Here is a 23,993-nt window from a genome sequence, read left to right on the forward strand (position 1 = left end):
TAAATAAACGTTGCCCTTTTGTTGATTTCCATTATTTTTTGTTGTGTTGTGTTGAATGTGAAAGGAAACAGAAGTCCACTAACACCACCGGCACTCTTAATTAAACTAGTTCGGCTCATCCAGGAAAATCTGGGCACATCTGTATTCATTGTAAATGTTAAATACATGTGACTAAATACATTACCAAACATATAGATTCACTTTTCAAACACATGGTAAAAAGTATAATAAGTAGAGACAAAGCAGAGCAGATATAGTTTAAAGTATTTATTAACACAATTGTATTATTGGTACCTTTACTGTAAGCAACACCATCACTATATTTGGTATAATGTCCTATCAATTATTGTTATTATAGTTGTTATTTTGAATATATATGTAATAATAGTATGGTTATATTTTATGATTCTATATATAGGTTAATTATAGTTATTAGTGATAATTATACAATTATATATTATGGTAACTATTACAATGCCTGTAAACAGTTTATTATTGACAGATATATTGTTGATGCTATAATGATTATTATTACTAGTATTACTGTTATTATCCAAAATGATATTCTAACTTTTAAGCAAATTCAATATTTTCCAGGGTGAAGCAAAAAAAACGCCTCCTATTTCAGCCAATTTAGGAGTGCACGGGGAAAAAAATCTTGCACCGACCCCTTTGTTAAAAAATGGACTGGACTATGGACAATGGACTGACCCCAAGAAAATGTCCATATGCTAACATTAGATAGGTAGATCTAAAAGGTTTTGATTTGCACATGTGTCATGTTATGTTAAACAAACCTTGCAGTAGTGCAGTCTGGGACGGTCCCCTCAGGCCACAGCTGTGTCGGCCAAGATATCAGATCCGGTGTACAGCCACGCCACAGCTGAACATTTCAAGCAAAAATACTGTATTTTAGACACAAATATATATATGTCACTATATAAATATAGTGACAATAGCAGATCTACAAGCTCACAAGTTATCTACAAGCTGACAAGTGAGCTCGTCGATCGGCTATTTAAATTAAGGCAACAAGTTTACAGTGAGGAGAGCATTAGACCACAAACCCCCATAACCTACATTTTTAATTCCAAACTTTTACTTGTAACAGAGTACTTCTGCATTGGAGTAGTGATACTTTTACTTAAGTAAAACATTTGAGTACTTTTCTATGTTCTAAGTCTATCTTCTGTGGCACAGTGATGTCTGACGACACAATAATCAGCATCATATTCATAGATAATGGACAGTGGACAAAACAAGGGACTTACAAAGAACATAACCTGCAATATTTCTGGATGGCCACCAGAGGGTGCCCAGAGGCTGACCTTTGTTATCACTCCAAAAGCAGGACATAGTTGACCTAGTATTTGACCTCAAGACAATGTCAATAAGCCAACATTAGATAGTTACGCACCTTGCAGTAGGTCTGGGATGGTGTGTCTGTCACCTGGGTCCGCAGCAGGAGCTGTAAAAAAAATAAATACAATATTTTAGACACAAAGCTATGAAAGTACATGCATATCAATAGACAATAGCAGATCTACAAGCTCACACGTGGCCTACAAGCTGACAAGTGAGCTTGTAAGCCTACAAGCTCAGAACATGTTGCATTGTGAGCTTGTAGATCTGCCATTTTCAAATAGCCAAAGTTTAAATGGGGCTGAAGTGGTTAATGTATGAAGAAGGTAGTGCACGCACATCCGTTAGGTCCAGGTGCTTAGACAAACAAAGTAATAATGAAAAAGAATAAAGTCTGCACACTGGTGGTTGCAAAAAAGCTCCAGAATGTATTGCTGGTCAACGTTTCGGCCTGTTCAGGCCTTCATCAGGACATATATAGTGGAAAAGGGCATACACAGAGGTTTATATAGGTACTACTATGCAATGATAGGCTCACCCCAATAGGGCAAGTGAGGTCACATGCAGTCAACTCAATCAGGAGGTTGGCTAATGCATAAAGTCAAGAATGTCTGGAGATAAACAGTGTGTACCCATCCCAAGATCCAAGAATAGCAATAAACAACAATACATTTAAAGTTTCCCAAGATTGATACATTTGGTTGTAAATATATAGAATAGGTTCTCAAAAAACAAAGGGGGACACACAGTGACATGCTGCAGCATAGGACATGAGATAATAGTTGTTTAAACAGGGTCTAAATAATAAGGGGGATCGCCACTAAATCCCTCAACAAAGTATCATAATAATCTCAGGGAGATAAACAAAACAACGTCAGCTCTAAGAGCGTATTCTATTACAGGTGTTCTGAAGGTGTGTAAAAACACTAATAGACAGAAGACAAGTAAAAGGCTAGACGATTGTATAACGGAACAAGAGAACTGCTAATGAAGGCCAAGGCTCAAGAAAAACCTGAAAGGTCCCTGTAATTATCCATCAAAAAAATGTCCTATACTGCTGCACCAGGAGGAAGGAAATCCTGTCACCAGCTCCCTATGGAAGATCACAAAAAGAGAAAGGAGAAAGTAAGTCACTGCACCACATACACATACAAATATTATAAAGGCCTTTTAGGCAATGGCAAATAATTCAACATTAAGAGTATTAAAAAGTAATAAGGGGTAAAGACCCAAGTATAATCAGAAGAGGGGAACCTAAAATATTTAAATAGGCCTAATATCAAAAGATTCATTTAAACCTCTTTTTACTGTGTCCAGAGTGGAAATCCAAAAAGCTTCCCTTTTGAGGAGCAAACAATCAATGTCTCCCCCTCTGGGTGGCAATGTGACACGCTCAATGCCTATATATTTCAGTGAAGAAATGCAGTGTTGGGCTTGATGCAAATGTGCTGCCACAGGATTCCTAAAATCCTTATTTTTAATGTCACTCCTGTGTTCTGAGATCCTTGTTTTCAGGGGTCTTAATGTTTTGCCAATATAAGCAAGCCCACACACATTTGATCATGTAGATGAAATTGGGTGTGGTGCAACTGATGACGCCTCTGATCTTAAAACATTTACCTGTAACAGGGCGATTAAAAGTGTGACATTTATAAGTAAAACTGCATTGAGCGCATCTGCCGCATTTGTAATTGCCATCTGGAATGTTACTAAGAAAATGTGTGGGAGTTGCCTGACGTAAGTGTGACCTAACCAGTAGGTTCCTCAAATGTGGTGGTCTTTTGTACACAATACGGGAAGGGACTGCAAAAGACTTGCCAAGAATTGGGTCAGAGTTCAAAATGTACCAATGCCTCCTGATCAGTTTTTCAAAATGGTGACCCAGAGGAGAATATTGAACAAAACACTTGATGTGTTTTTCAGTTCTGTCTGTTCTCTCTTTGGGTTTTAAACATTCCAGTTGAGTACAACTGTTGAATTGATCTGCAGCAGGTTGAATCCATTGTACTGGATAGCCACGCTGTTTAAAACGACACTCTAGGTCTTTAGAATGTACCTGGAAAGAGTCATCTTGACTACAAATCCTGCGGATTCTTTTGAATTGGCCCATGGGGATACCTTTTTTTAAGGGTGTGGGATGATAACTGTCACCATGTAGTAGGGCATTACGATCAGTGGGCTTTCTGTACAAATTCATATTTAAAGTGTTGTTTTCTTTGATGACCAGGATGTCAAGGAAATTCATACTATTCTGATCAGAGGATATGGTAAATTTCAAAAACTGACTACTGTAGTTAAGGAAAACATGAAAGGCTGTCAGCTCAGTAGGGGACCCAGTCCAAATCAGAAAAACATCATCAATGTAGCGCTTCCATAACGGTATGTGTGGCAGGAACGGATTGCAATTCGGATTCAAAATGAGATTGGCTTCAAGTAGCCCAACATAGAGGTTGGCATCATTTGGGGCCATTTTACTTCCCATAGCTGTGCCACATTTGTGTAAATAAAACTTGTTCTCAAACAAGTAAATTTTTTTTGTGAGTACTACTTCAGTGAGCTCTTTGATACATGTAGTACTCGGTATGCACTCTGTCCTCTGGTTAAGAAAAAAATCAATAGACTCTCTACATCGAGTGTGACTAATAGTGAGTCGTTTGTTACAGTTTCTATAGTTTGTAGAACCTGAATGAAATCGCTTGAGTCTCTCCCAAGAAAATGTCCATATGCTAACATTAGATAGTTAGATCTAAAAGGTTTTGATTTGCACATGTGTCATGTTATGTTAAACAAACCTTGCAGTAGTGCAGTCTGGGACGGTCCCCTCAGGCCACAGCTGTGTCGGCCAAGATATCAGATCCAGTGTACAGCCACGCCACAGCTGAAAATTTCAAGCAAAAATACTGTATTTTAGATACAAATATATATATATGTCACTATATAAATATAGTGACAATAGCAGATCTACAAGCTCACAAGTTACCTACAAGCTGACAAGTGAGCTTGTCGATCGGCTATTTAAAATAAGGCAACAAGTTTACAGTGAGCTTGTAGATCTATTATTTTCCAAACATTAAACTCACAGTGAGCTTGTAGATATGGAGAGAAGGAGAGAAGGGGAGAGGAGAGGAGGGGAGAATAGGGGAGAGGAGAGAAGAGGACATTATATCCTAATACACTGGTTCTCAACCTTTTCAGGCTGCGACCCCCAAAATAATCATATTTGAACCGGGGATCCCCCAAAATAATCATATTTGAACTCCCCCCCACAAGCACTTTAGGGGTTGTGGCATTACGTTTAGTTTGACTTGGTTCCACAGATAAATATTGTGAGGCGTTGTGAGCTTGTAGATCTGCTATTTTCTTAGATGATTTTAGATAAGAGCCTATCTAATGAATCATGCAGTGGCTATATTTTCAACACAAATGCGCGCTGCTTCGATGCGAGAGTGTGTTGCGTGCAGTGGTGGAAAGTAACCAAGTACTGTACTTAAGTACAATTTTGAGGTATTTGTACTTTACTTGAGTATTTCCAATTTTCAGTACTTTTACTTCTACTCCACTACATCTCAGAGGCAAATATTGTACTTTTACTCCACTACAGTTATTTGAAAACTTTAGTTACTAGTTACTTTTCAGATATAAATGATGATATTATGAAACATACATTAACCACGTTAGCCCTATTTTACACATAGGCTATTTGAAAATAGCCGATCTACAAGCTTACAACGGGCGACCGTTGTGAGCTTGTAGATCTGCTATTTTCAAACATTTTTGTACTTTTACTTTTGGTACTTTAAGTACATTCTGATACCAATACTTTTGTACTTTTACTCTTTTACTTGTAACAGAGTACTTCTGCATTGGAGTAGTGATATTTTTACTTAAGTAAAACATTTGAGTACTTTTTCCACCACTGGGTACGTTTAGATGGATCTTACTGTAACAGGACTGTTGATATCAGCCACAGAGCATGGATCACAGACTATATATTATAACCATGATCAAAGAAACACGACGGAGCCAGCTAGCCGCTAAACATTAGCGTAAGTCGGTGTTGCCAGATCGAGCTTAAGAAAGAAGCAGCAAGTCTATACAAAGAAGCCCAAAATAAGCAAATATAAGGGGCAGGTCAGTCAAACTTTATGCCATGGGCCCCCAAGATTTACAAGCTACTTTACAGAAAAAAAGGAAGCCCAAAGTCGCTTATAATTACAGATTTGGCAACACTGGATGGACTCTGGACTGCGCTGAGAGCAGCACACACACACGTAACAGTAGCCTGAAACAAACGCAACCTGGCGATTGCACTTAATTCATTTAAGGCCCGTACATGTACATAAACGTTCAAATTTCAAATATAAAGTTCTTAACTCATGGCCACGGATGTGATAATTCTGTTCGAGCCCTCAGAAGTAACCGTATATTCAGTATTGTTCAATAAAAAGCATTTTAATCCGATCGGTGGCCATTTTCTCAGCATGTCCGCCATGCTTTCAACTGCATTACCCATCGGTTGGTAGGTGTACTGCACTCTGATACAGTGTCCTAACTATGAGCAAATGGCCACCGATCGGATTAAGATGCGTTTTTGTTGAACAATACGGAAGATACGGCTACTTCTGAGGGCCCGTACATAATTATAACATCCGTGGCCATGGGGTATAAACAGTGTTTGAAATCTGAACGTTCATGTACATGTACGGGTCCAAAAAAGGCGGGAATTACTCCAAAAAAGGCGTGAAAATATATATATATAAAGTAATATTACTCACCTCAGACAAAAGACGACGAAATGAAAGTAGATCAGTGATATAATATGAAGCGAAATCAAGTAGAACGGTTTAGTAATCTCTCATCGGACGCCGGACGGAGCGACATAGCATCCGCTGAAAAACGTGAGAAGTGAGACGAGGCAGGCTGGAGGGAGGGATTTAAGGGGAGGGACAAAATCACCAAGGGCTGTGATTGGTCTGACAAGCAGACATGCGTACATGCGAGAGGGCATGCCCGGCCATGCCCTCTCCCCCCGCCCACACACACACACACACACACACACACACACACACGCACGCACGCACACACGCACGCACGCACGCACGCACGCACGCACATGCGCACGCTCCCAAACAACTCTATGACGTGCACACACAAACACGACACAAGCCCCGCCCCCCATCCCCACACACACACACACACACACACTATTACACGCACGCACATGCGCACGCACCCAAACAACTCTATGACGTGCACACACAAACACGCACACAGGTAAACCATTTCCGTAAAAATAGATACATTTGTTTTCAATGCAAACGTCATTTCACTAATTTAAAAGTTAAAGGGAAGAAGTTAGCGAAATATATAACAGCAATAATAATAATAATAATAATAATAAAAAGACTGCTGCACACACTTACAAGGTTTTACATTTGCATTTCTAATAGCTGAAGAATAAAATAGAGTTAAAGTATAGCAAAACCACGGACCCCCCATAACTGACTGTGAATTGAGCCAGATACCCATTTGATCATATTTTAATTACATTTCTTGGATTCAATCAAACAATTTCAAACATCTATCACTTCTGTAATTTGATGTATTAATGTAAAACATTTAACCACAATGCAAGCACATAGCTAATTGAAACAAATACAATACATTCTCACTAGGAAAGTAATCAGAACAAGATGTAATGCAGGAACTTTGGTAAAATATTGTTAAACTGTTCTAGACGATCCTGTCTAGAACGGAAACGGGAACAGTCTGTGTATACCAACGTATGTGTGTGTGTAAAGGGACGGATGCAGTAGACGGGGTCCGTAAATTAAGAACTAGGCCAGGGGTAGGCAACTGAGATAAGCCTAGGGCCAATATCACTCCCAGACATTCCATCCGGGCCTCCCCGCGAACATGCACGCGCGCGCAGCGCGCGTGCATGTGCGTGCGCGCGGGCGCAACATTTTTCGGGTCTAATTCGGGTCTAACTCGGTCTAATTCGGGTCTAATTTGGGTCTAATTCGGTTCTGTTTGACCAATATAAATCAACATTTTTTCCGGTTTAAATATCAGCACAGGCGATTTTTCTGGTGATTTTTTTTTTCTTCTCCATTTTCCTCTAATCTAGCTATAAAATGTTATAAATCCTTTAAAATGCATCGTGTTTATGAGTGCATGATTTCAAAAGTGGGTTCAGGTTCTATGAAATAAGTATTTATAATTATTTTAACATTCATTTTTAATACTTTTTTTATAACACTTTTCAGTAAATCATTCATACTGTATCTTTCTGTATTTGGATATAATAGATATAATAGCGGCCTATATGTGAGACTATCGGTCTGATACTGTATAAAAATAAAATCCCTCCCCCCAAAAAAAAATCAAAAAATATGTTTCTAAAAAAAAAAAAAAAAAATTTTTTTTTTTTTAATTCTCAAAATTATCTCACGGGCCAGATATTATTTCTGGGGGGCCAATTTCGGCCCGCGGGCCGCCTGTTGCCGACCCCTGAACTAGGCTTTCCAAGGGTACTGCAGAAAGCTGTTGACCAATTACAATCGTCAGCTTGTTACTATGGGAACTAAAGCGGTAAAGCTTGCGTCAAACTTACAGTATTTAGATATATAAATGAGATATAACTGTGTGTCTTCATGTTATATTCACATAAATATTCATTGTGTTGCGATACCATTTGGGGCCTGATTGCTGGTTTTGTAAAGACATCCTGCTGAACAAGGGGATCATGAGGTCCCTGCGGAACATGGGAGTGTTGCTAACAGCAACCTGCACAACGTACTAATAATAATAATAAAATAATAACGACCTGACGATCTAAACATCATTATACATTTACAGAAAGAGGACTGAAGACATAAAATACATTCTCACTAGGAAAGTAATCAGAACAAGATATAATGCAGGAACTTTTGTAAAATATAGTTTTATTTTTCGCAGCAAAAAAAAGTAGTCACGTGACTTGTCTGTTAAAGAGAATCAATCAGACGATAACCCCCACACACACACACACACACACACACACACACACACACACACACACACACACACACACGTCCTATAAATTATTATTTACCACTTGTTTCTGCGACTTATTCTCCAGTGGCAGAACCAGGATTCCTCCCACGTTAAGCAGGTTCTTCATGTAGTCCTCGTACTCCTGCTTCACCCCGGCACCCACATACACCCTGTCATACTGATGGTCCTTTATGCCATTTGGTTTTCTAGATACATTCTCCCAGATGACAATGCATTTCATCAATTTGGTTTTGTAGATATATTCTCCCATGGGGGATACTACAGTAACAGAATTTATTTAGAAAGCATTTTTTGAGGTAGGCTAGGCTACACTATATAGTGGAAAATGGTACAACGATTCAGCCACACATGGCATCATCAGGTTAAGTAAAAACACTTTTAAGAGCAATGCTGTGTGGACTTTTGTTCTTTTGAACTGTTACCCTGTGTCCAGCACCAGCAACAAACTGGACGTGCGCAACCCACTTCTGAACACGCTATATAGTGGCCCCTCAACATCCGATTCAAAGTTGTTGCTTTAAAAATAAATTATATTTGTCTATTTGGCAAAATGCTAAATATATTTATTAATTTACATCTGCATGCCTGGTGGACGTCTTCAAGACACAAACGAACATTATAAATATATACAAAAACATGGCCAAATGAGACTTTTATTTGGGATCATATGCTCTACCGTTCAAGAGTCATAGGTCAAAAGGTGAAGCGGTCTACAAAAAAGTGTGAGCCTGAGAAAGTGCTTATAGTTGTGCAAATCTGCTCCTGAGTTAACTTGAAGCTAAAATAGTATTACATAATATCTGGTTTATTATCAAATGTATGCTTAGCATAAAACCATCCAGGGTTACATAGGTTATCTCCCTGGACAGTGATGGACACTCAGAGTTAAATTTGCACTCAGGATTTGATTTTGTAACGGGGCAGAATAGACATCCATTCACAGCAAAAAGATTATTGATCATTTAATGTAATTGTGTCTAGTACTCTCAATTCCCCTAATGTCTACTTTTGGTTATAAACTATGAAATAACCCGATACCTGTGGTCGCTGTTCTTAATGAACGAGTCCAGTTTCTGATGTGCATATTTAACCACGTCAGCATGCAGCTCAACCCCATGGTTCACTCCAAATGGACCTATAATAAGAAATAGAATAAAAATGACTCTATTAATACAGGCCTTCCCAAACGTTTCCATGCCAATGACTCAAAAAGACATAGCCTCTGGAAGCTGCTCCTGCAAAATGGCTTTAAAACACGGATAATCAAAAGTAGCTAAAATAGAGTGTGTGTGTGTGTGTGTGTGTGTGTGTGTGTGTGTGTGTGTGTGTGTGTGTGTGTGTGTGTGTGTGTGTGTGTGTGTGTATGGTGGGGCACTATAACAGACAATTTCACGTTTTTGGCCTAAAACTGTTGAACCGTAGGTCGTACACTGAAAATATGTTTCCCCTGGATTCTTTGGATCATGACGCAACTCCTCATATACAGTAGGCCACGACCATTTGTGCCAGACTAGATATTCTGCCATTTCACCTTAACTTCAAAGCACATGTTTTTGTGATCAAGATGCATCACATGCATCAGTCACATTTTTCAGATTCCATTCCAATTGGCTATGACTGCCTTCCAAAGTTTGACGACCCTAGGTCGACTATGTACGATTTCTGGTCTGTGTGTGTACAAACAGTGAAGGTGTGTTGTTAAACACACCTTACCTTTGTATACGCCTTTATACACAGGGAAAAAATAGCGTTACAGCGAAATAAGGTTAAAATACACGCTTGTGCACTCGTGACTTATGCTCTGTAGAGAAGGCACTTTTGGGGGTGGGCTTTATATATCACCCCCTAAACCTACAATTTAAATTTGGAGTTGATTGTATGTTGCTTTCATGATATATGGCTTTCTCTTTTTTAAAGAAATAGGCCCCTCAAACTAATTGTGGAAGCCAGTGTATTCACTCAGTAGAACCCAATCACAATGTCCCCATTAAAATGTGTTTTTTGGACAAATTGTAGTGTTCAACTCAATGTTTGATCTTATATAATTATGGTTGTATTCATGTAGGTTAAAAAATATAAAAAATATGCAAAGTAAGTCAGTGAGGAGATTTTAGACCAAACATCTCTTGCCTTTATATTGTTAACATGCTTATTGATATATTTAAGCTTATGTAGATGCTTGTGGTTTGATGTTCCCTCTGGGCAGCACAAGGGGGCAAAGGACACGCTCAAGATCGTCTCTTTCTTCCAGCTGTTGGAACCTGTACGCGTAGTTTTTATCATCTGAGAAAATAACAAAGAGAAACAGAATCATTGCTTAACATTCACTGCCAGACTTATTGCTGGCCGCGTTTGCCCACTGCCAGAGATTTTTCATTGAAAAAAAAAAGTACTCAGGAGCTGAGATACAGAATTTTTAAGTTTTAAGTTAACAAGGAAGTGGATGGGAGTCTTTTCCTTCGAAAAATCATATCTCCTTGGTCTTTGGGTAAAAAAAAAAAAAAAAAAATTAAAAAGATTTATTATGTTTTTTACGTCAGTGGCAGGATTGGTAAACGGGAATAATTACGTTTATTACGTCAGTGGCAGTGAATGAGTTAATATAAAGAACTTTATATTACTTTTATCTTCATGTGAGTCAGAAGACATTTGACTTCACTTCATGGATGTCACATGACCAAATTCAATGTGTTTATTAAACTTGACCCATTTTTGCACTCTTAGAGCTCAGGATATGTTAGAGATGTGTGCCCTGTATACCTCATTCTCCAGAGGCAGAACCAGGATTCCTCCCACTTGAAGTAGGTCCGTCTGTTGGTCCATTTGAAGAGATCACTGGATGAGACACATTCCCTGCAAAAACACATAAACATGATTATATATGATTATCCCTCCATCCTATAGAAAGCACTCTAGAGGTTCAATTTGCCGTGTTATTTTTCCATCGTATATCTATGTTAGATCTATGTGTAAATACTGTATTATTTATACTATACTATGTGTATACTATGTATACATATATACTATGTGTATAGATATCTATGCGCTGTGTGCTGCAAGCCAGTGCACACGGAAGCCCCGTTCACCTGCACTGAAGACTGTGTATGCATGTGCGAAATGTAACATTGTGAGTCAATGGTAAAGATGTTTGCGCACAAGACAACGTAGAACGTTTTTTATTTACATTTTATGGCAGATTATACATTTCACTCAGTAGTCATTAACTATATAATATTTACCTTGTTGGTTTGATCATACATTTATATAGAATATATTTCAAAGTCATTTTTATTCAAGAAAGATGGTGTGGTGCACCAGCACCCTCAATTAACAGGAGAGGTGGTGTGGTGCACCAGCACCCTCAATTAACAGGAGAGGTGGTGTGGTGCACCAGCACCCTCAATTAACAGGAGAGGTGGTGTGGTGCACCAGCACCCTCAATTAACAGGAGAGGTGGTGTGGTGCACCAGCACCCTCAATTAACAGGAGAGGTGGTGTGGTGCACCAGCACCCTGAATTAACAGGAGAGGTGGTGTGGTGCACCAGCACCCTCAATTAACAGGAGAGGTGGTGTGGTGCACCAGCACCCTCAATTAACAGGCCGCCACTGATGACACTGAAACTTACCAACAAGGAGCTGGCTTCACCCTGGACAGTTTCAGTGACATGTTACCATCAGGAAGCTGATCTGGTAACTTTCAGGTTCAGGTCTTGGTCATGTTTGTAATGTCCATCTTGGAGGAGATGTATGAGGTACGGCTTCAGGTCAGGTCTGGACCACTCCACTGTCTTCCTGTTCATGTTGAACGGTGGTTTAATGAGACATGGAAGGATCACCTCATCTCCCTCTTTGACCAGGATGTCCTGAGACCCAAACACCTGATATTGTCCTTAAAACAAAACCACATGAAGCATGGAGTTAGTTCATGATGCTCACTGGACTCATACTGTAGTCAGCTGTCTGTCTGTCTGTCTGTCTGTCTGTCTGTCTGTCTGTCTGTCTTTCTGTCTGTCTGTCTATCTAACAAATAAAACAGGTTATCTGGTGCTTACTGCTAGTGTAGTATTTATTTAAATAATGTGTATAATGTTACAGTGAATACAGTGTGTAGTATTTATAGAAGGTATATACAGTATAATGTTACAGTGAATACAGTGTGTAGTATTTATAGAAGGTATATACAGTATAATGTTACAGTGAATACAGTGAGACAGAGGTGTTTACAGAGGTTCTTCAATGTGTTAAACAGTGATGTAAACATTCATTACCTGAGATGTAACGGTGTGTCTCAACAGTGTAGTTGAAGCATGGCAGGTGAACTCTACAGGTCACATGACCTGGTAGTGACACTGTCACATTGCTCTGGACAATGTAACAGTGTGGAGAAGGTCTGTGTGTCACTGAGGGTTCAGCAAGGATGTTGTTTTCATCTCTGTGCAGCCAAGACATCTCAGGTTCAGGATACCAGCACCCAGAGTCACATGACAAAGATACACCACCTTCTGTTGGTCCATTTGAAGAGATCACTGGCTGAGACACTGACCCTGTAAAAACACATAAACATGATTACATATGATTATACATCCATCCATCCATCCTATAGCACTGTAGTGGTTCAATTGGCTCTTTTCTATTGTTATTTATTCGTCCATCCATGTTTTGGACACTGAAACTTACCAACAAGGAGCTGGATCAAAGTGCTGATGTATAGTTGTGGAGAAGAACATCTGTACTTCCCCTCGTCTGAGAGCTTCACCCTGGACAGTTTCAGTGACATGTTACCATCAGGAAGCTGATCAGGAAACAGAGACGTTCTCTCTTTGTACAACAGGTTCAGGTCTTGGTCATGTTTGTAATGTCCATCTTGGAGGAGATGTAAAGACAAAACCAAATGAAGCATGGCGTTAGTTCATGATGCACACTGGAATAATACTGTAATCGCCTGCCTGCCTGCCTGCACTTTTCCATTAAAGTGGATGGAGATATTTAATGCACTAATAAATCAATATCAATTAAACTATATATTAACCAATCTCTTGTTTATCTAGAAGTGGAATAAAGTGGGAAGAGTACTATAGTCTGGTTGCACTAATTAACTTTTGGTACTTTAAGTATGTTTTGAAGCTGATACTTTTGTACTTTTACTCATGCATTTTTAATATGGGACTGTTTTACTTCAAGGAGTAGTTCACCCAAAAAATTACTTATTTTCTATCAATTGCACACCCCATGAAGCCTTTAATTCATGATTTTTTTTTGCATTCCTAAGCTAATAATTTGATCCCTGTCTCCTACTGGCTGATGTATCCCCAGATGACAGTGAAGTGACAATTTAAGGACATTTAAGTAAAGGGGGAAAAAAACATATGTTAATCATGTTAACCCTGGTATTTGGGGTACATTTTCAAAACGTGTCAATTTGTCAAAATGAATCAAATAAGAAGATAGACAACCTGCAAAGTGAATGCGTCGCATCGTGAGTTAAGTGCGTTGTGACTTTGTAGATTGTCTACTTTCACAATTCCGCGTACAAAGAAGAATAATAGTTAATAGTAAATAACCCCCCCCCCGGTTAGAAATCACATTTGAACTGGGGACACCCCATCCTGACAAGCACTTTGGATGTAAGAGTTGAGGCATTCAACTTAGTTTGACTCGGTTCCACAGATAAATGTTGTGAAAATAGCCAATCTACAGGCTCGCGTTGTGAGCTTGTTTTAGCTTTAGTATATTTAGTAGTACTAGACCATACCCGGTCGACGCATCCGTGGGGGGATATGCGCACATGATCTGGCAACCCGGGAGGCGACATTGTTTGACACATAAACGCTAATAAGAAGCTGAGATTTGATGAAATTGAAAAACGGGCTTCACAGTTAAGTTTAGATGGTAATGGTCAATGGCTGTGTGCAAAATCAGAGCAATTGGTCCAGCCACTGAGGAGAACCGGGTAGCTTCACTCACCACTACAGACAGAGGTTACTGGAATTATAGTAGGATAGTTTGTTGATTACTTTTGATGCAGTAATGGGCTTCTTTCTTGTCTTTTCTTCCTCTTTTTTGAGGTATTAAAAAGGTCTTAAACAGTTAAATTGTGATATTATCAAACGAAATAATTCCGTCATACAGTCTCACGGAATCTCTGTATAGCATTCGGAGATTGTGGAATAATAGTCTGGCTACACAAGACCAACCCTTTTTTGGCTCAACAAAGGGAAGTAACTCGTTCTCATGCTATTCATCTAAAATGTGGAACGCCCTACCAAAAGGAGTAAAGGAGTGTAAAACCCTACTCTCTTTCAAAACAGCCCTAAAGATACACCTTCAGGAGGCTGCAATTGGAAAATGGCCCCTGTCTAAGTCCTAACCTAACCTACCCCCCTACCCCCGCCCCCCCCTCTCTCCTTCTCCTTTTGTACATATTTCTCACTCTTCATACCAGTAACCTGTAAACTGATTGTATGACATTCTATAGTAGTTGTGTATATCTGTCTGTCTCTTATATGTCATCATGATTTGTGTGCATGGGGAACTCATTTGAAACAAGCTCAGTGCTTTTATGAGTATTCCAGTTTAGTAGACCTTGTATTGTGAATTTGTACTTCCATGTACTGTTGTTCTCATGTCTTACTAAATAAAGTACATCAATCAATCACTAGTGGGCACTTAAACATTGTGGGCATCTCAATGCTAAATTGACCATTTCCCCCCCGAAATGTAACAAAATTAAGAACTTGGAAAATGGTGTGAGGTAATGTAAATTATACATTTGCAGCAGCAACGAGCAGAGCAGCAGAGGCTAGCTGTCAACTAGCTGTCAAACTGCCTCAATCATTAGCTCAATCTGCTCTTAAACACTTAACTTGTATACGAAGTACACCTATCACGCTATTAGGGTCACCAGATTGCCATACCATCTACCAATATGACGCCTGTGTGTGAGTCATGCAATCTTACCTTCACAAAGCTGAGGGATGATATATCTCGACTGAAGACCGAACTAGGTCAAAAAAGCCAGCTAGTAATGGACTTTTCCACAGTTGCCACAGCCCAGGCAAAGAGACTTAGTGTCTTGGGGGCCTCTGAGCTTGAAGCTCTAAGCAGGCTGCCGTCGGACAACGACACCACCATACCGTGGTCCGGGTCCATCCTCAAGGGATGGCAGGAGGCTCCCCCAGGTCAGCCCTTGGATCCGGAAAATAGACCCAGGAGCTCCACTCCCCGACACAAACCTGTGGAACGCTGGGCTGTGGCTGCAGGTCGAAAGGCGGCCAGGTTGCCAGGTCGCTCCAAACAGCTCCAGGGAGGGGGATCCAGCTTGAAAAATGGCTTTTCCATCCTGGATATGCAGGACTTTCCACCGCTGTCCTACCGGTCCCATGGGCCTAAGCAACTCTCACCTGCTGGAGCAGCTGGAGCAGCGACGACTTCCCAACCCACGGCAACTACCATCCAGACCGCTGTCGAGCGCAGCACCTACCCGCAGAGCAGAGCCGTGGTGAACGGCCGGTGGCGGCTCCCAGGTCAAAAGTAAATGACCTCGCTCCCTCGCAGAGACAGGGTAAACTGCAGGCGGCAGTAGCCGGGCATGGGTCAAGCTCCAGCGGGTACACTCCCCCGCAGCGCCGCGGCGAGCAGCCGGCGGTAGCTCACCAGAGCCAGGGTAAACTACAGGCGGCAGTAGCCTGGCAGCATGGGTCAAGCTCCAGCGGGTACACTCCCCCGCAGCGCCGCGGCGAGCAGCCGGCGGTAGCTCACCGTGGTCCCCGTGGTGCCAGCGGTGCTGTCCTGCTCCCTCGCAGAGCCATGGTAAGCACTGCAGAAGCAGCCGGCGGCTGACGCCGCCACCGAGCCACAGAAACTTCCATCAAAGTCTGGTAATCGGCGATTCCATTATCAGAAACGTGAGACTCAACAATGCCCATATTCTGTGTTTCCCTGGGGCTGAAGTACTTGATATCGCCGACAAAATTCCAGACACCATAAAATCCCACCCGCAGATTGAACGTCTGGTTATTCATGTGGGTTGTTGTAATGACACGTCCAAGCCCCGTTCTGAAATTTTAAAAGGTGACTTTGCCCACTTGTTTGATGTCCTCAGCTCACTCAAATGTAGAGTATTTATCTCGGGTCCACTTCCCACGATAGATAAATCGCGGGTTAGAGCGACTCAGCAGGCTGCTCTCAGCCTGAATACATGGCTGTCCTCCGCCTGTAACGCTCGTGGCATAGCTTTTATTGATACTTTTAACGTGTTCTGGGAAAATAGCCATCTTTTTAACCGAGATGGTCTTCACCTGAATTACACTGGGGCACGGATGCTGACTAACGTTTTGGCTTTTGGAATCCTACATTCGGATCAAAACAAACCTCGCAGCCCCGTGACTATGACCGGAAACGACCGGTCCGGTAGGAAATGAAGTTCGATGGGTCCCAGTCCCCACCACTTAGGTTCCACTTCGACCACCGACAAAGTTTCAGCTGGACTTGGACCTCATATTGTCAATACAATACTATCCCGGTTTTAATAACAAACCGCTGTCCCGTTAGATCTGATCACAGACAACATGGTAACAGGCGCTGCCTGCACACTTCAGTCAACATAAATAGCTTAATTATTCCCAGTAGTCACAGCGATCTAGCTACTCCTCTTCCTCATGACATAGCAACTTTTTCAATGGGCCTTTTAAATGTTAGATCCTTGTTTTTAAAATCTTTTATTTGTAGAGATTTCATCCTGTCAAATAATTTAGAGCTATTTTTTATAACTGAGTCCTGGTTGAGCCCTGGTGACATGTCAACTCTTAATGAACCTTTTTGAGTTTTATTCATCCTAGACTGACTGGCCGTGCTGGAGGTCTAGCCAAATAATTTATAGGGATATTTTAAAATGCTCTATTGTTGATTTTGGCACGTTTTCCTAACCTGACCCTGCCAGAGGTGGCGGTATTGAGTAACCAGGTTCCTCAAGACAGCTACATCTGAGATCGCTCAAGGGGTTGAGCTAACACCGTACCGCTCCCGGTACGGACCAATCAGCGTGAGCTAAGGGATGTGACGGATGTGACGCCATATAGCTGCGGCTGTTGTTTTGTAGTTTCTTCACTAGTCAACATGGCCGCTACCATGAGCAACACCGATATGACGATAGATGCTGCAATAACATTAGTTATTTCTCAACTGGACAATATTTCTTCTTTGAAAGAAGAGCAAAGTTTGGCACTGAAGGCTTTTCTGCGTGGAAAAGATGTTTTTGCTCTCCTCCCGACTGGCTTCGGCAAGAGTTTAATTTACCAACTAGCTCCACTGGTAGCGAAAGAACTGGGGACGAAGCCGAAGCCTATATTGATCGTCGTGTCTCCTTTGACTGCCCTCGTAGCAGATCAAATCAAAGAGGCTACAAATCTGGGACTCTATGCTGCGCAACTCGTAGATAATGCAGCACACACCGACATCCTCGACGGCCGATGTCAGCTGGTCTTTGGCAGCCCGGAGACATGGTTACTGGAAGATAAATGGCGTGATATGCTTTCCTCACAAGTGTATCGTGAAAACCTACTGGGCATTGTCGTCGATGAAGTTCACGTCGCATACAAATGGTAAGCTAAACGCCGTTAAATGGCTGTATAGTGTAATTGTTACACTACACAAGCACTGTAATGTTAAACTGTAAAACAAAACAGAGCAGCGTGTTTCTAAATACGGTTACAGTAGTTCAAAGACGAAGTGTTGTAACATTTATGTTTTATTTAGGTCAAACATTATATTATAAACAATAAGCTAACACACACAAACAGACCAAATCTTAAACACAGATCTTACTGTAACTGTATTGTTGTAATGCAACTATGCACGTTACTATTGCTGCTACCTAGACTCAATGTAGGATTTCTTTTTCTTTCAACCAGGGGACTGGGAGCAAACGGGAAGCCAGCCTTCAGAGAAGCCTTTTCCAGGCTGAATGAACTAAGATCCATAGTCAAAGAAGGTGAGTTTTGAAACACAGTAATGCTACATGATTAAATACATGATTAATTAATATATCAATCCAGAAAAGGGGCATTGATTGTGTTTGGAAGGGGGGCTGCATTGTGCTGCTACCTGAGGGGGTTAATGTTGGGGGGGTTGTGTGTGCATTAGGCTGGCAACCTGGTGAGGTTAATCCCCCTATTTTTAATGTTAGGGGGAGGGGTGTGTTGTGCTGGCAACTTCGGGAGGCTAACCCCCCTGTTTAGCCAGGTTAGGGGGAGGGGTGTTTACACTACAGGAGCAGATCATAGAAGTTGGTGCTGTCCAAGTGTAGTTATTTGTCATGTAAAGAAAATACAGTATATGTGGAAATGTCAGTCTTTACCTGAAGCTACCCGATAACATAAATAACCTAATTATTTCCCCTTTATAACACTATAGAAAGTGTAGCCCACAGCAGTTCTTCATTAATGCTTGTTTGCTGATACATGTGCACTTATTGTCTTTCAGGTTTACCTGTTTTAGCGTTGACAGCATCTGCTGATAACAAGAACAGAGGCCGTGTGACCAGGATGCTGAATATGGAGGAGGCAACTCTCGTGACTGTTAGCCCAAACAGGAAAAACATCAGGCTGGGACTGAGTCGGGTTCCTGCTGATAACTTGAACTGTATGGACTGGGTAGTAAAGGAGGTCAAAGATAAGGGTCTATCAATGTCTCCCATCATAATCTATTGCAGAACACTGAAGTTAGTTGGGAGAGTGTTCACCTATCTTAAAGCAGAATTGGGAGAAGATGCTTGGGTTAACAGAGACCAGGATCAGAAGGCTGAGAACCACCTTATAGGAATTTTCCACAGCAACACACTGTCAAAGTACAAAGACAGAGTTTTGGCCTCCTTTAGTGGAGAGGGAGAGGGGAGCTGCCGAGTGGTTGTTGCAACAACAGCTCTTGGGATGGGCTTGAATTTCCCTAATGTTTCTCATGTTGTAATGTATGGTTTGCCAGAGGATGTTGAAGACATTGTTCAAAAAGTTGGAAGGGCTGGCAGAAATGGGTTACAGTCACATGCAATTTTGTATGCTATAAAAAAAACTGTAAGTGCTGGTCCAGAAGTGAAAGAACTGATACACACTGGCACTAAGAGCTGCTTTAGAAAAGCACTGTACGGCCATTTTGAAAACCAGCCAACAAGTGTAGAGCCAGGGCATGTCTGCTGCAGCTATTGCCACTCTGTATGTTCATGTGCAGGTGAAGATTGTGACGAGCCTAGCCCCAAACATGAGGTAATAGAACAAAATGCTGGCATGCAAGGGAAATGTAGAGTGGTAACACAAGAGGACAAATCTCTTATCCGGGAAATGTTAGAGGAGTATATGAGTTGTTTAGAAAAAGACACAGCACATGTCTACACTAGCAAGTCAGCATGTACTGGTTTCAGTGCTGAGCTCATAGATGAAGTAGTAGAACGCTGCACACACATATTTGACTTGTCTTACATTCTTAGAAACCTTCCCGTATTCAGAAAAAAACATGCAAGAGAAATTCTGCTAATCATCAATGAAGTCTTTGGTGACATTGAGGATGTAGAGCCTTCTTCTCAAGAGGATAGCTTCACTGAGCCAGACATCGATTATACAGGGTATTTTGATGAAGATGATGAGGACTTTGAGATAGGAACACAGCACAGCAGCTCAGAATCGTCTGACGAATAAGCAGTTGGCCATTAAAGGCTCTTATAAGACTCACATTGGTTGTCAATTAAAGCTGTGGTATGCTCATGATTAAAATTGTTTTGTATGTAATTTGAACATAAGCAAGTGATTAAAAGTTTGTCGCTGCAAAAAATCTGGTGTCGTTTCTTTTCCAGGTATGCAAATATATCACTTTTAGATTGATAACCTTTTATCACAAAATAAGTACATCATTGTTTTACATCTGTCCTGGTACTGTATGTCACCCTTTTCACTATGCATGATGACTCTTAATCCCTGCTTTTCCCCCCATGTTAAAATTGATTGTTTCAAATCATTAGGCTAGAGGCATTGATCAGTTTGCCATTTTACACATGGGATCCAACTTTGATACTGTACAAACATGTTATGATGTTGTTTTAGAAAGTAAACATGAACAAGTGAGGCAAATTTAAATATTTATTTACAAAAAAAACAACTAAATGCTATAGTTGCGCATACTCAGGTAGGGGAAAATCACAACAATATATATATATATAACAGGATTATAAAAACAATACAACATGCATAGCCTATATTCAATAGGGTCCCAACTATGGACACTCTCATATCCCTTTCAAGTACCCTTTGTTAAACAGTGCAAATTCACAGTGCAAATTCGAGATACATATTTTCTGTGTGAAAGTAATGAGAAAAATAAAGATGCACTTGGTCCAGTCATTGATGAACAGCAACAGTGAATTATTGCAACATTTTTGACTACTTGGCAGCAGTTATTGCACAGACTTTTATAGCACAATGAGATATACGTTATCTAAAGTGTATCGTGGACATGTTGAAAGACTGTGCTATATTATTGACTGACTCAGACTCAAGAGTAAAACGCTTTAACGCTGAGAGGAGAGTTTGGTGACCACAGGCAGGATGCCTCAGGTGACGTCGGTGTTTCTGCTGTAGCGGTAGCCGTTTCTGGAGGTCTTCTGTCTTTGTCCTCTTTTTCCCATCGCCTTAAAATGGAAAAATCGTCTTCCATTCTTTGAAGCAAGCGAAGACATGACCTACACATCCGACACGATACGGAGGGGTCTTTAAACAGTGTTAAACCTAACGCTATCAGGCGTTCGTTAATACTTGTTTCGTTTGCAGGCTTAGGCTTATCAAATATCTTCCTTGTACCCGTTAAAATACCTTTTATGCGCAGATTCGTGTTACAAAAACGGCAAAAATCTCCGACCTCCATGATAACTTTTTTTTAGCAACTTCTTGAGAGTTATTGTTGTGGTGAAATACTGGACTACGATGTTGACTTCCTGGTGTCGCTCCGACCATACGTCACGTAGACACATCGATATGATTGGTTGTGTTTGCACGCCCACACGGTGATAGACAGACGGTCCCATCCAATCAGCTACCAAGTATCTTGAAAAAAAGGAACAGCCCCGTCATCGAATTGGCTCCCGAGATCCCAGATCCAAATAAGCTGTGAAACAATGTGTGGAGCAAGCTGTTTGGATCTGGTAGCGTCAGGTTAACGTTTTCCTCCTTTGAAATGTTCTCCATTTTATTCAAAGGTAAATCACCTATTTTATGTGTTTTAATCTATAGGCCTCCTAAACTCACTGTTTTTGTACATGAATTCGCTGAGCTTTTATCTGTTATCATGACCCAGTATGACCGCATAATAATTTCAGGTGATTTTAATTATCATGTCTGTTGTCCGTCATCGGCTTTAGTGACTGATTTCATTACACTGTATGAATCTTTTAATTTGGTACAGCATGTAATGGGTCCCACGCATATAAAAGGACATACCCTAGACCTAGTTCTATCCCATGGTGTCTCCCTGAACCATTTTGATGTTGTAGGTTGTAGACCCCCCCCCCTCAGATCATAAAGCGGTGCTCTTCCAGACTTTACTCCCTTCTATTCCTCCTCAGCCACCTATGTCCTCCCGCTCACGATCCTTTAAACCACATGCCAACCAGCGCTTCAGACAGGCTTTTCCAGCTCATTTCTGCCTTTCCCCTCCAACTGCCCCATGCAGCCCAATGTTCAGTTAATGACCTAGTCAATGATTTTAACAGCACATGTACTCATATCCTGGATTCCATTGCCCCATTCAAATACACTAAGCCTAAGATAATTCTTTGGCAAAATGAACAGACTAGGGAAATTAAAAAAACAATGCAGAAAGGCAGAACGAAAATGGAAAAAAGATAAACTCATGTCCTCACACAACTACCTCAGAGACCTGATGCACAAATATCAGTCAGCTGTCAAGGATGCCAGAAAGGACTATTTTTCCAAGTTAATTGCCTCCCACGCCCATAACTCCAGGATAATGTTCCAAGCAATCCAATCTGTCATTAGCCCACCACCCAGTCAGCCCCAAGAAGCTTCCCCAGTTAAATGTGAAGAGTTCCTCCAACATTTCACCAACAAAATAGAGGGAATTAGACAGCAGTTGTCTGCTGAAACAACAGTGCCTAGTGACTGTCCGGTGCCACCCTCCCAATTCACCTCATTCAACCCAATCACTACAGCAACACTCTTAGAAATCATCACACACATGAAATCCTCATCATGGCCCCTGGATATCATTCCCACCAAATGTTTAAAGGAGAACATACAGACTGTTGCCCCCCATATAGTATCCATTATGAACTGTTCATTGTCCACTGGAATATTTCCCTCAAATGTTAAAAATGTCCTGGTCCAACCGCTTCCTTCTCTGGATTGGTCGACAGGAGCTGATGATGATTTTCTGCTCCTTCTCCACAGTGACGACCTCAGTGATGCAGTTTGGAGAGCAGCAGTGGTTGATGTATCTGTAAGGATCAATACATCATCAATACATCATCAATATATGTAATGATCAATACATAATGTATCTGTAAGCATCAATATATAATCAATACATCATCAATATATGTAATGATCAATACATAATGTATCTGTAAGCATCAATATATAATCAATACATCATCAATATATGTAATGATCAATACATAATGTATCTGTAAGGATCAATACATCATTACCATAATAATATATCTAATAATCGTTTACAATGTACAATACAGTCATTTATCAGAGGCTCTTTATCCAGAGTGGCTTTGAGCAGCTGAAAGGTGCTACACATATAAAGTGTATTATTATTATTATCATCATTATTATCATTATAATTATAATTATTATTACTCTCCGCAGGAGAGTTTTGTTTTCACTTTCTAAATATGACACACCGATTGGTCAAGCCTCACGTGACACGTGACAATACGGTGAAATACTGTATAAATACATGGCGTCACTTTGACGGTGTCTTTGCCACTGTCAAAGTGAGGTAAGACAGGAACCATCACGAAATGGCTGCATGGCTGATACATAATTGGCAGATAGGACAGATAGGACACTTATATAGACAGGAGGGATATGACACTTACACAGACGGATAGGACACTTATACAGACAGGATGGATAGGACACTTATACAGACAGGACGGATAGGACACTTATACAGACAGGACGGATAGGACACTTATACAGACAGGATGGATAGGACACTTATACAGACAGGACGGATAGGACACTTATACAGACAGGACGGATCGGACACTTATACAGACAGGATGGATAGGACACTTATACAGACAGGATGGATAGGACACTTATACAGACAGGATGGATAGGACACTTATACAGACAGGACGGATAGGACACTTATACAGACAGGACGGATAGGACACTTATACAGACAGGACGGATAGGACACTTATACAGACAGGACGGATAGGACACTTATACAGACAGGACGGATCGGACACTTATACAGACAGGATGGATAGGACAGTTAGAACATAAGAATTAGAACATTCCCAACACAAGTCTGGTAAGAGTGAGGTAAGACA

The 23,993-nt window shown here is 40.8% G+C and overlaps 2 protein-coding genes across 2 annotated transcripts; one reads left to right on the forward strand and one right to left on the reverse strand.

The window, feature by feature from the left end:
- Positions 1-10,605: 10,605 nt before the first annotated feature.
- Positions 10,606-15,992, reverse strand: LOC311034255 (butyrophilin-like protein 2). Its single transcript, XM_084042093.1, has 6 exons — positions 15,380-15,992; positions 13,100-13,285; positions 12,691-12,966; positions 12,049-12,311; positions 11,182-11,274; positions 10,606-10,704 (listed from the first exon to the last, which is right to left on the reverse strand). The coding sequence occupies exons 2-4, from the start codon at positions 13,197-13,199 to the stop codon at positions 12,097-12,099; spliced, it is 591 nt and encodes a 196-aa protein (XP_083898219.1). The 5' UTR covers positions 13,200-13,285; positions 15,380-15,992; the 3' UTR covers positions 10,606-10,704; positions 11,182-11,274; positions 12,049-12,096.
- A 1,579-nt stretch (positions 15,993-17,571) lies between these two features.
- LOC311034138 (putative ATP-dependent DNA helicase Q1) lies at positions 17,572-20,106 on the forward strand (the record flags this gene model as incomplete). Its single annotated transcript, XM_084041885.1, has 3 exons — positions 17,572-18,021; positions 18,331-18,410; positions 18,902-20,106. Exons 1-3 carry the CDS (start codon positions 17,948-17,950, stop codon positions 20,104-20,106), a joined length of 1,359 nt encoding a protein of 452 aa, XP_083898011.1. The 5' UTR covers positions 17,572-17,947.
- Between the last annotated feature and the right edge of the window lie 3,887 nt (positions 20,107-23,993).

This window comes from Gymnoscopelus microlampas (assembly GCF_963454915.1).
Source record: "Gymnoscopelus microlampas genome assembly, chromosome: 18".
Lineage (NCBI taxonomy): Eukaryota > Metazoa > Chordata > Actinopteri > Myctophiformes > Myctophidae > Gymnoscopelus > Gymnoscopelus microlampas.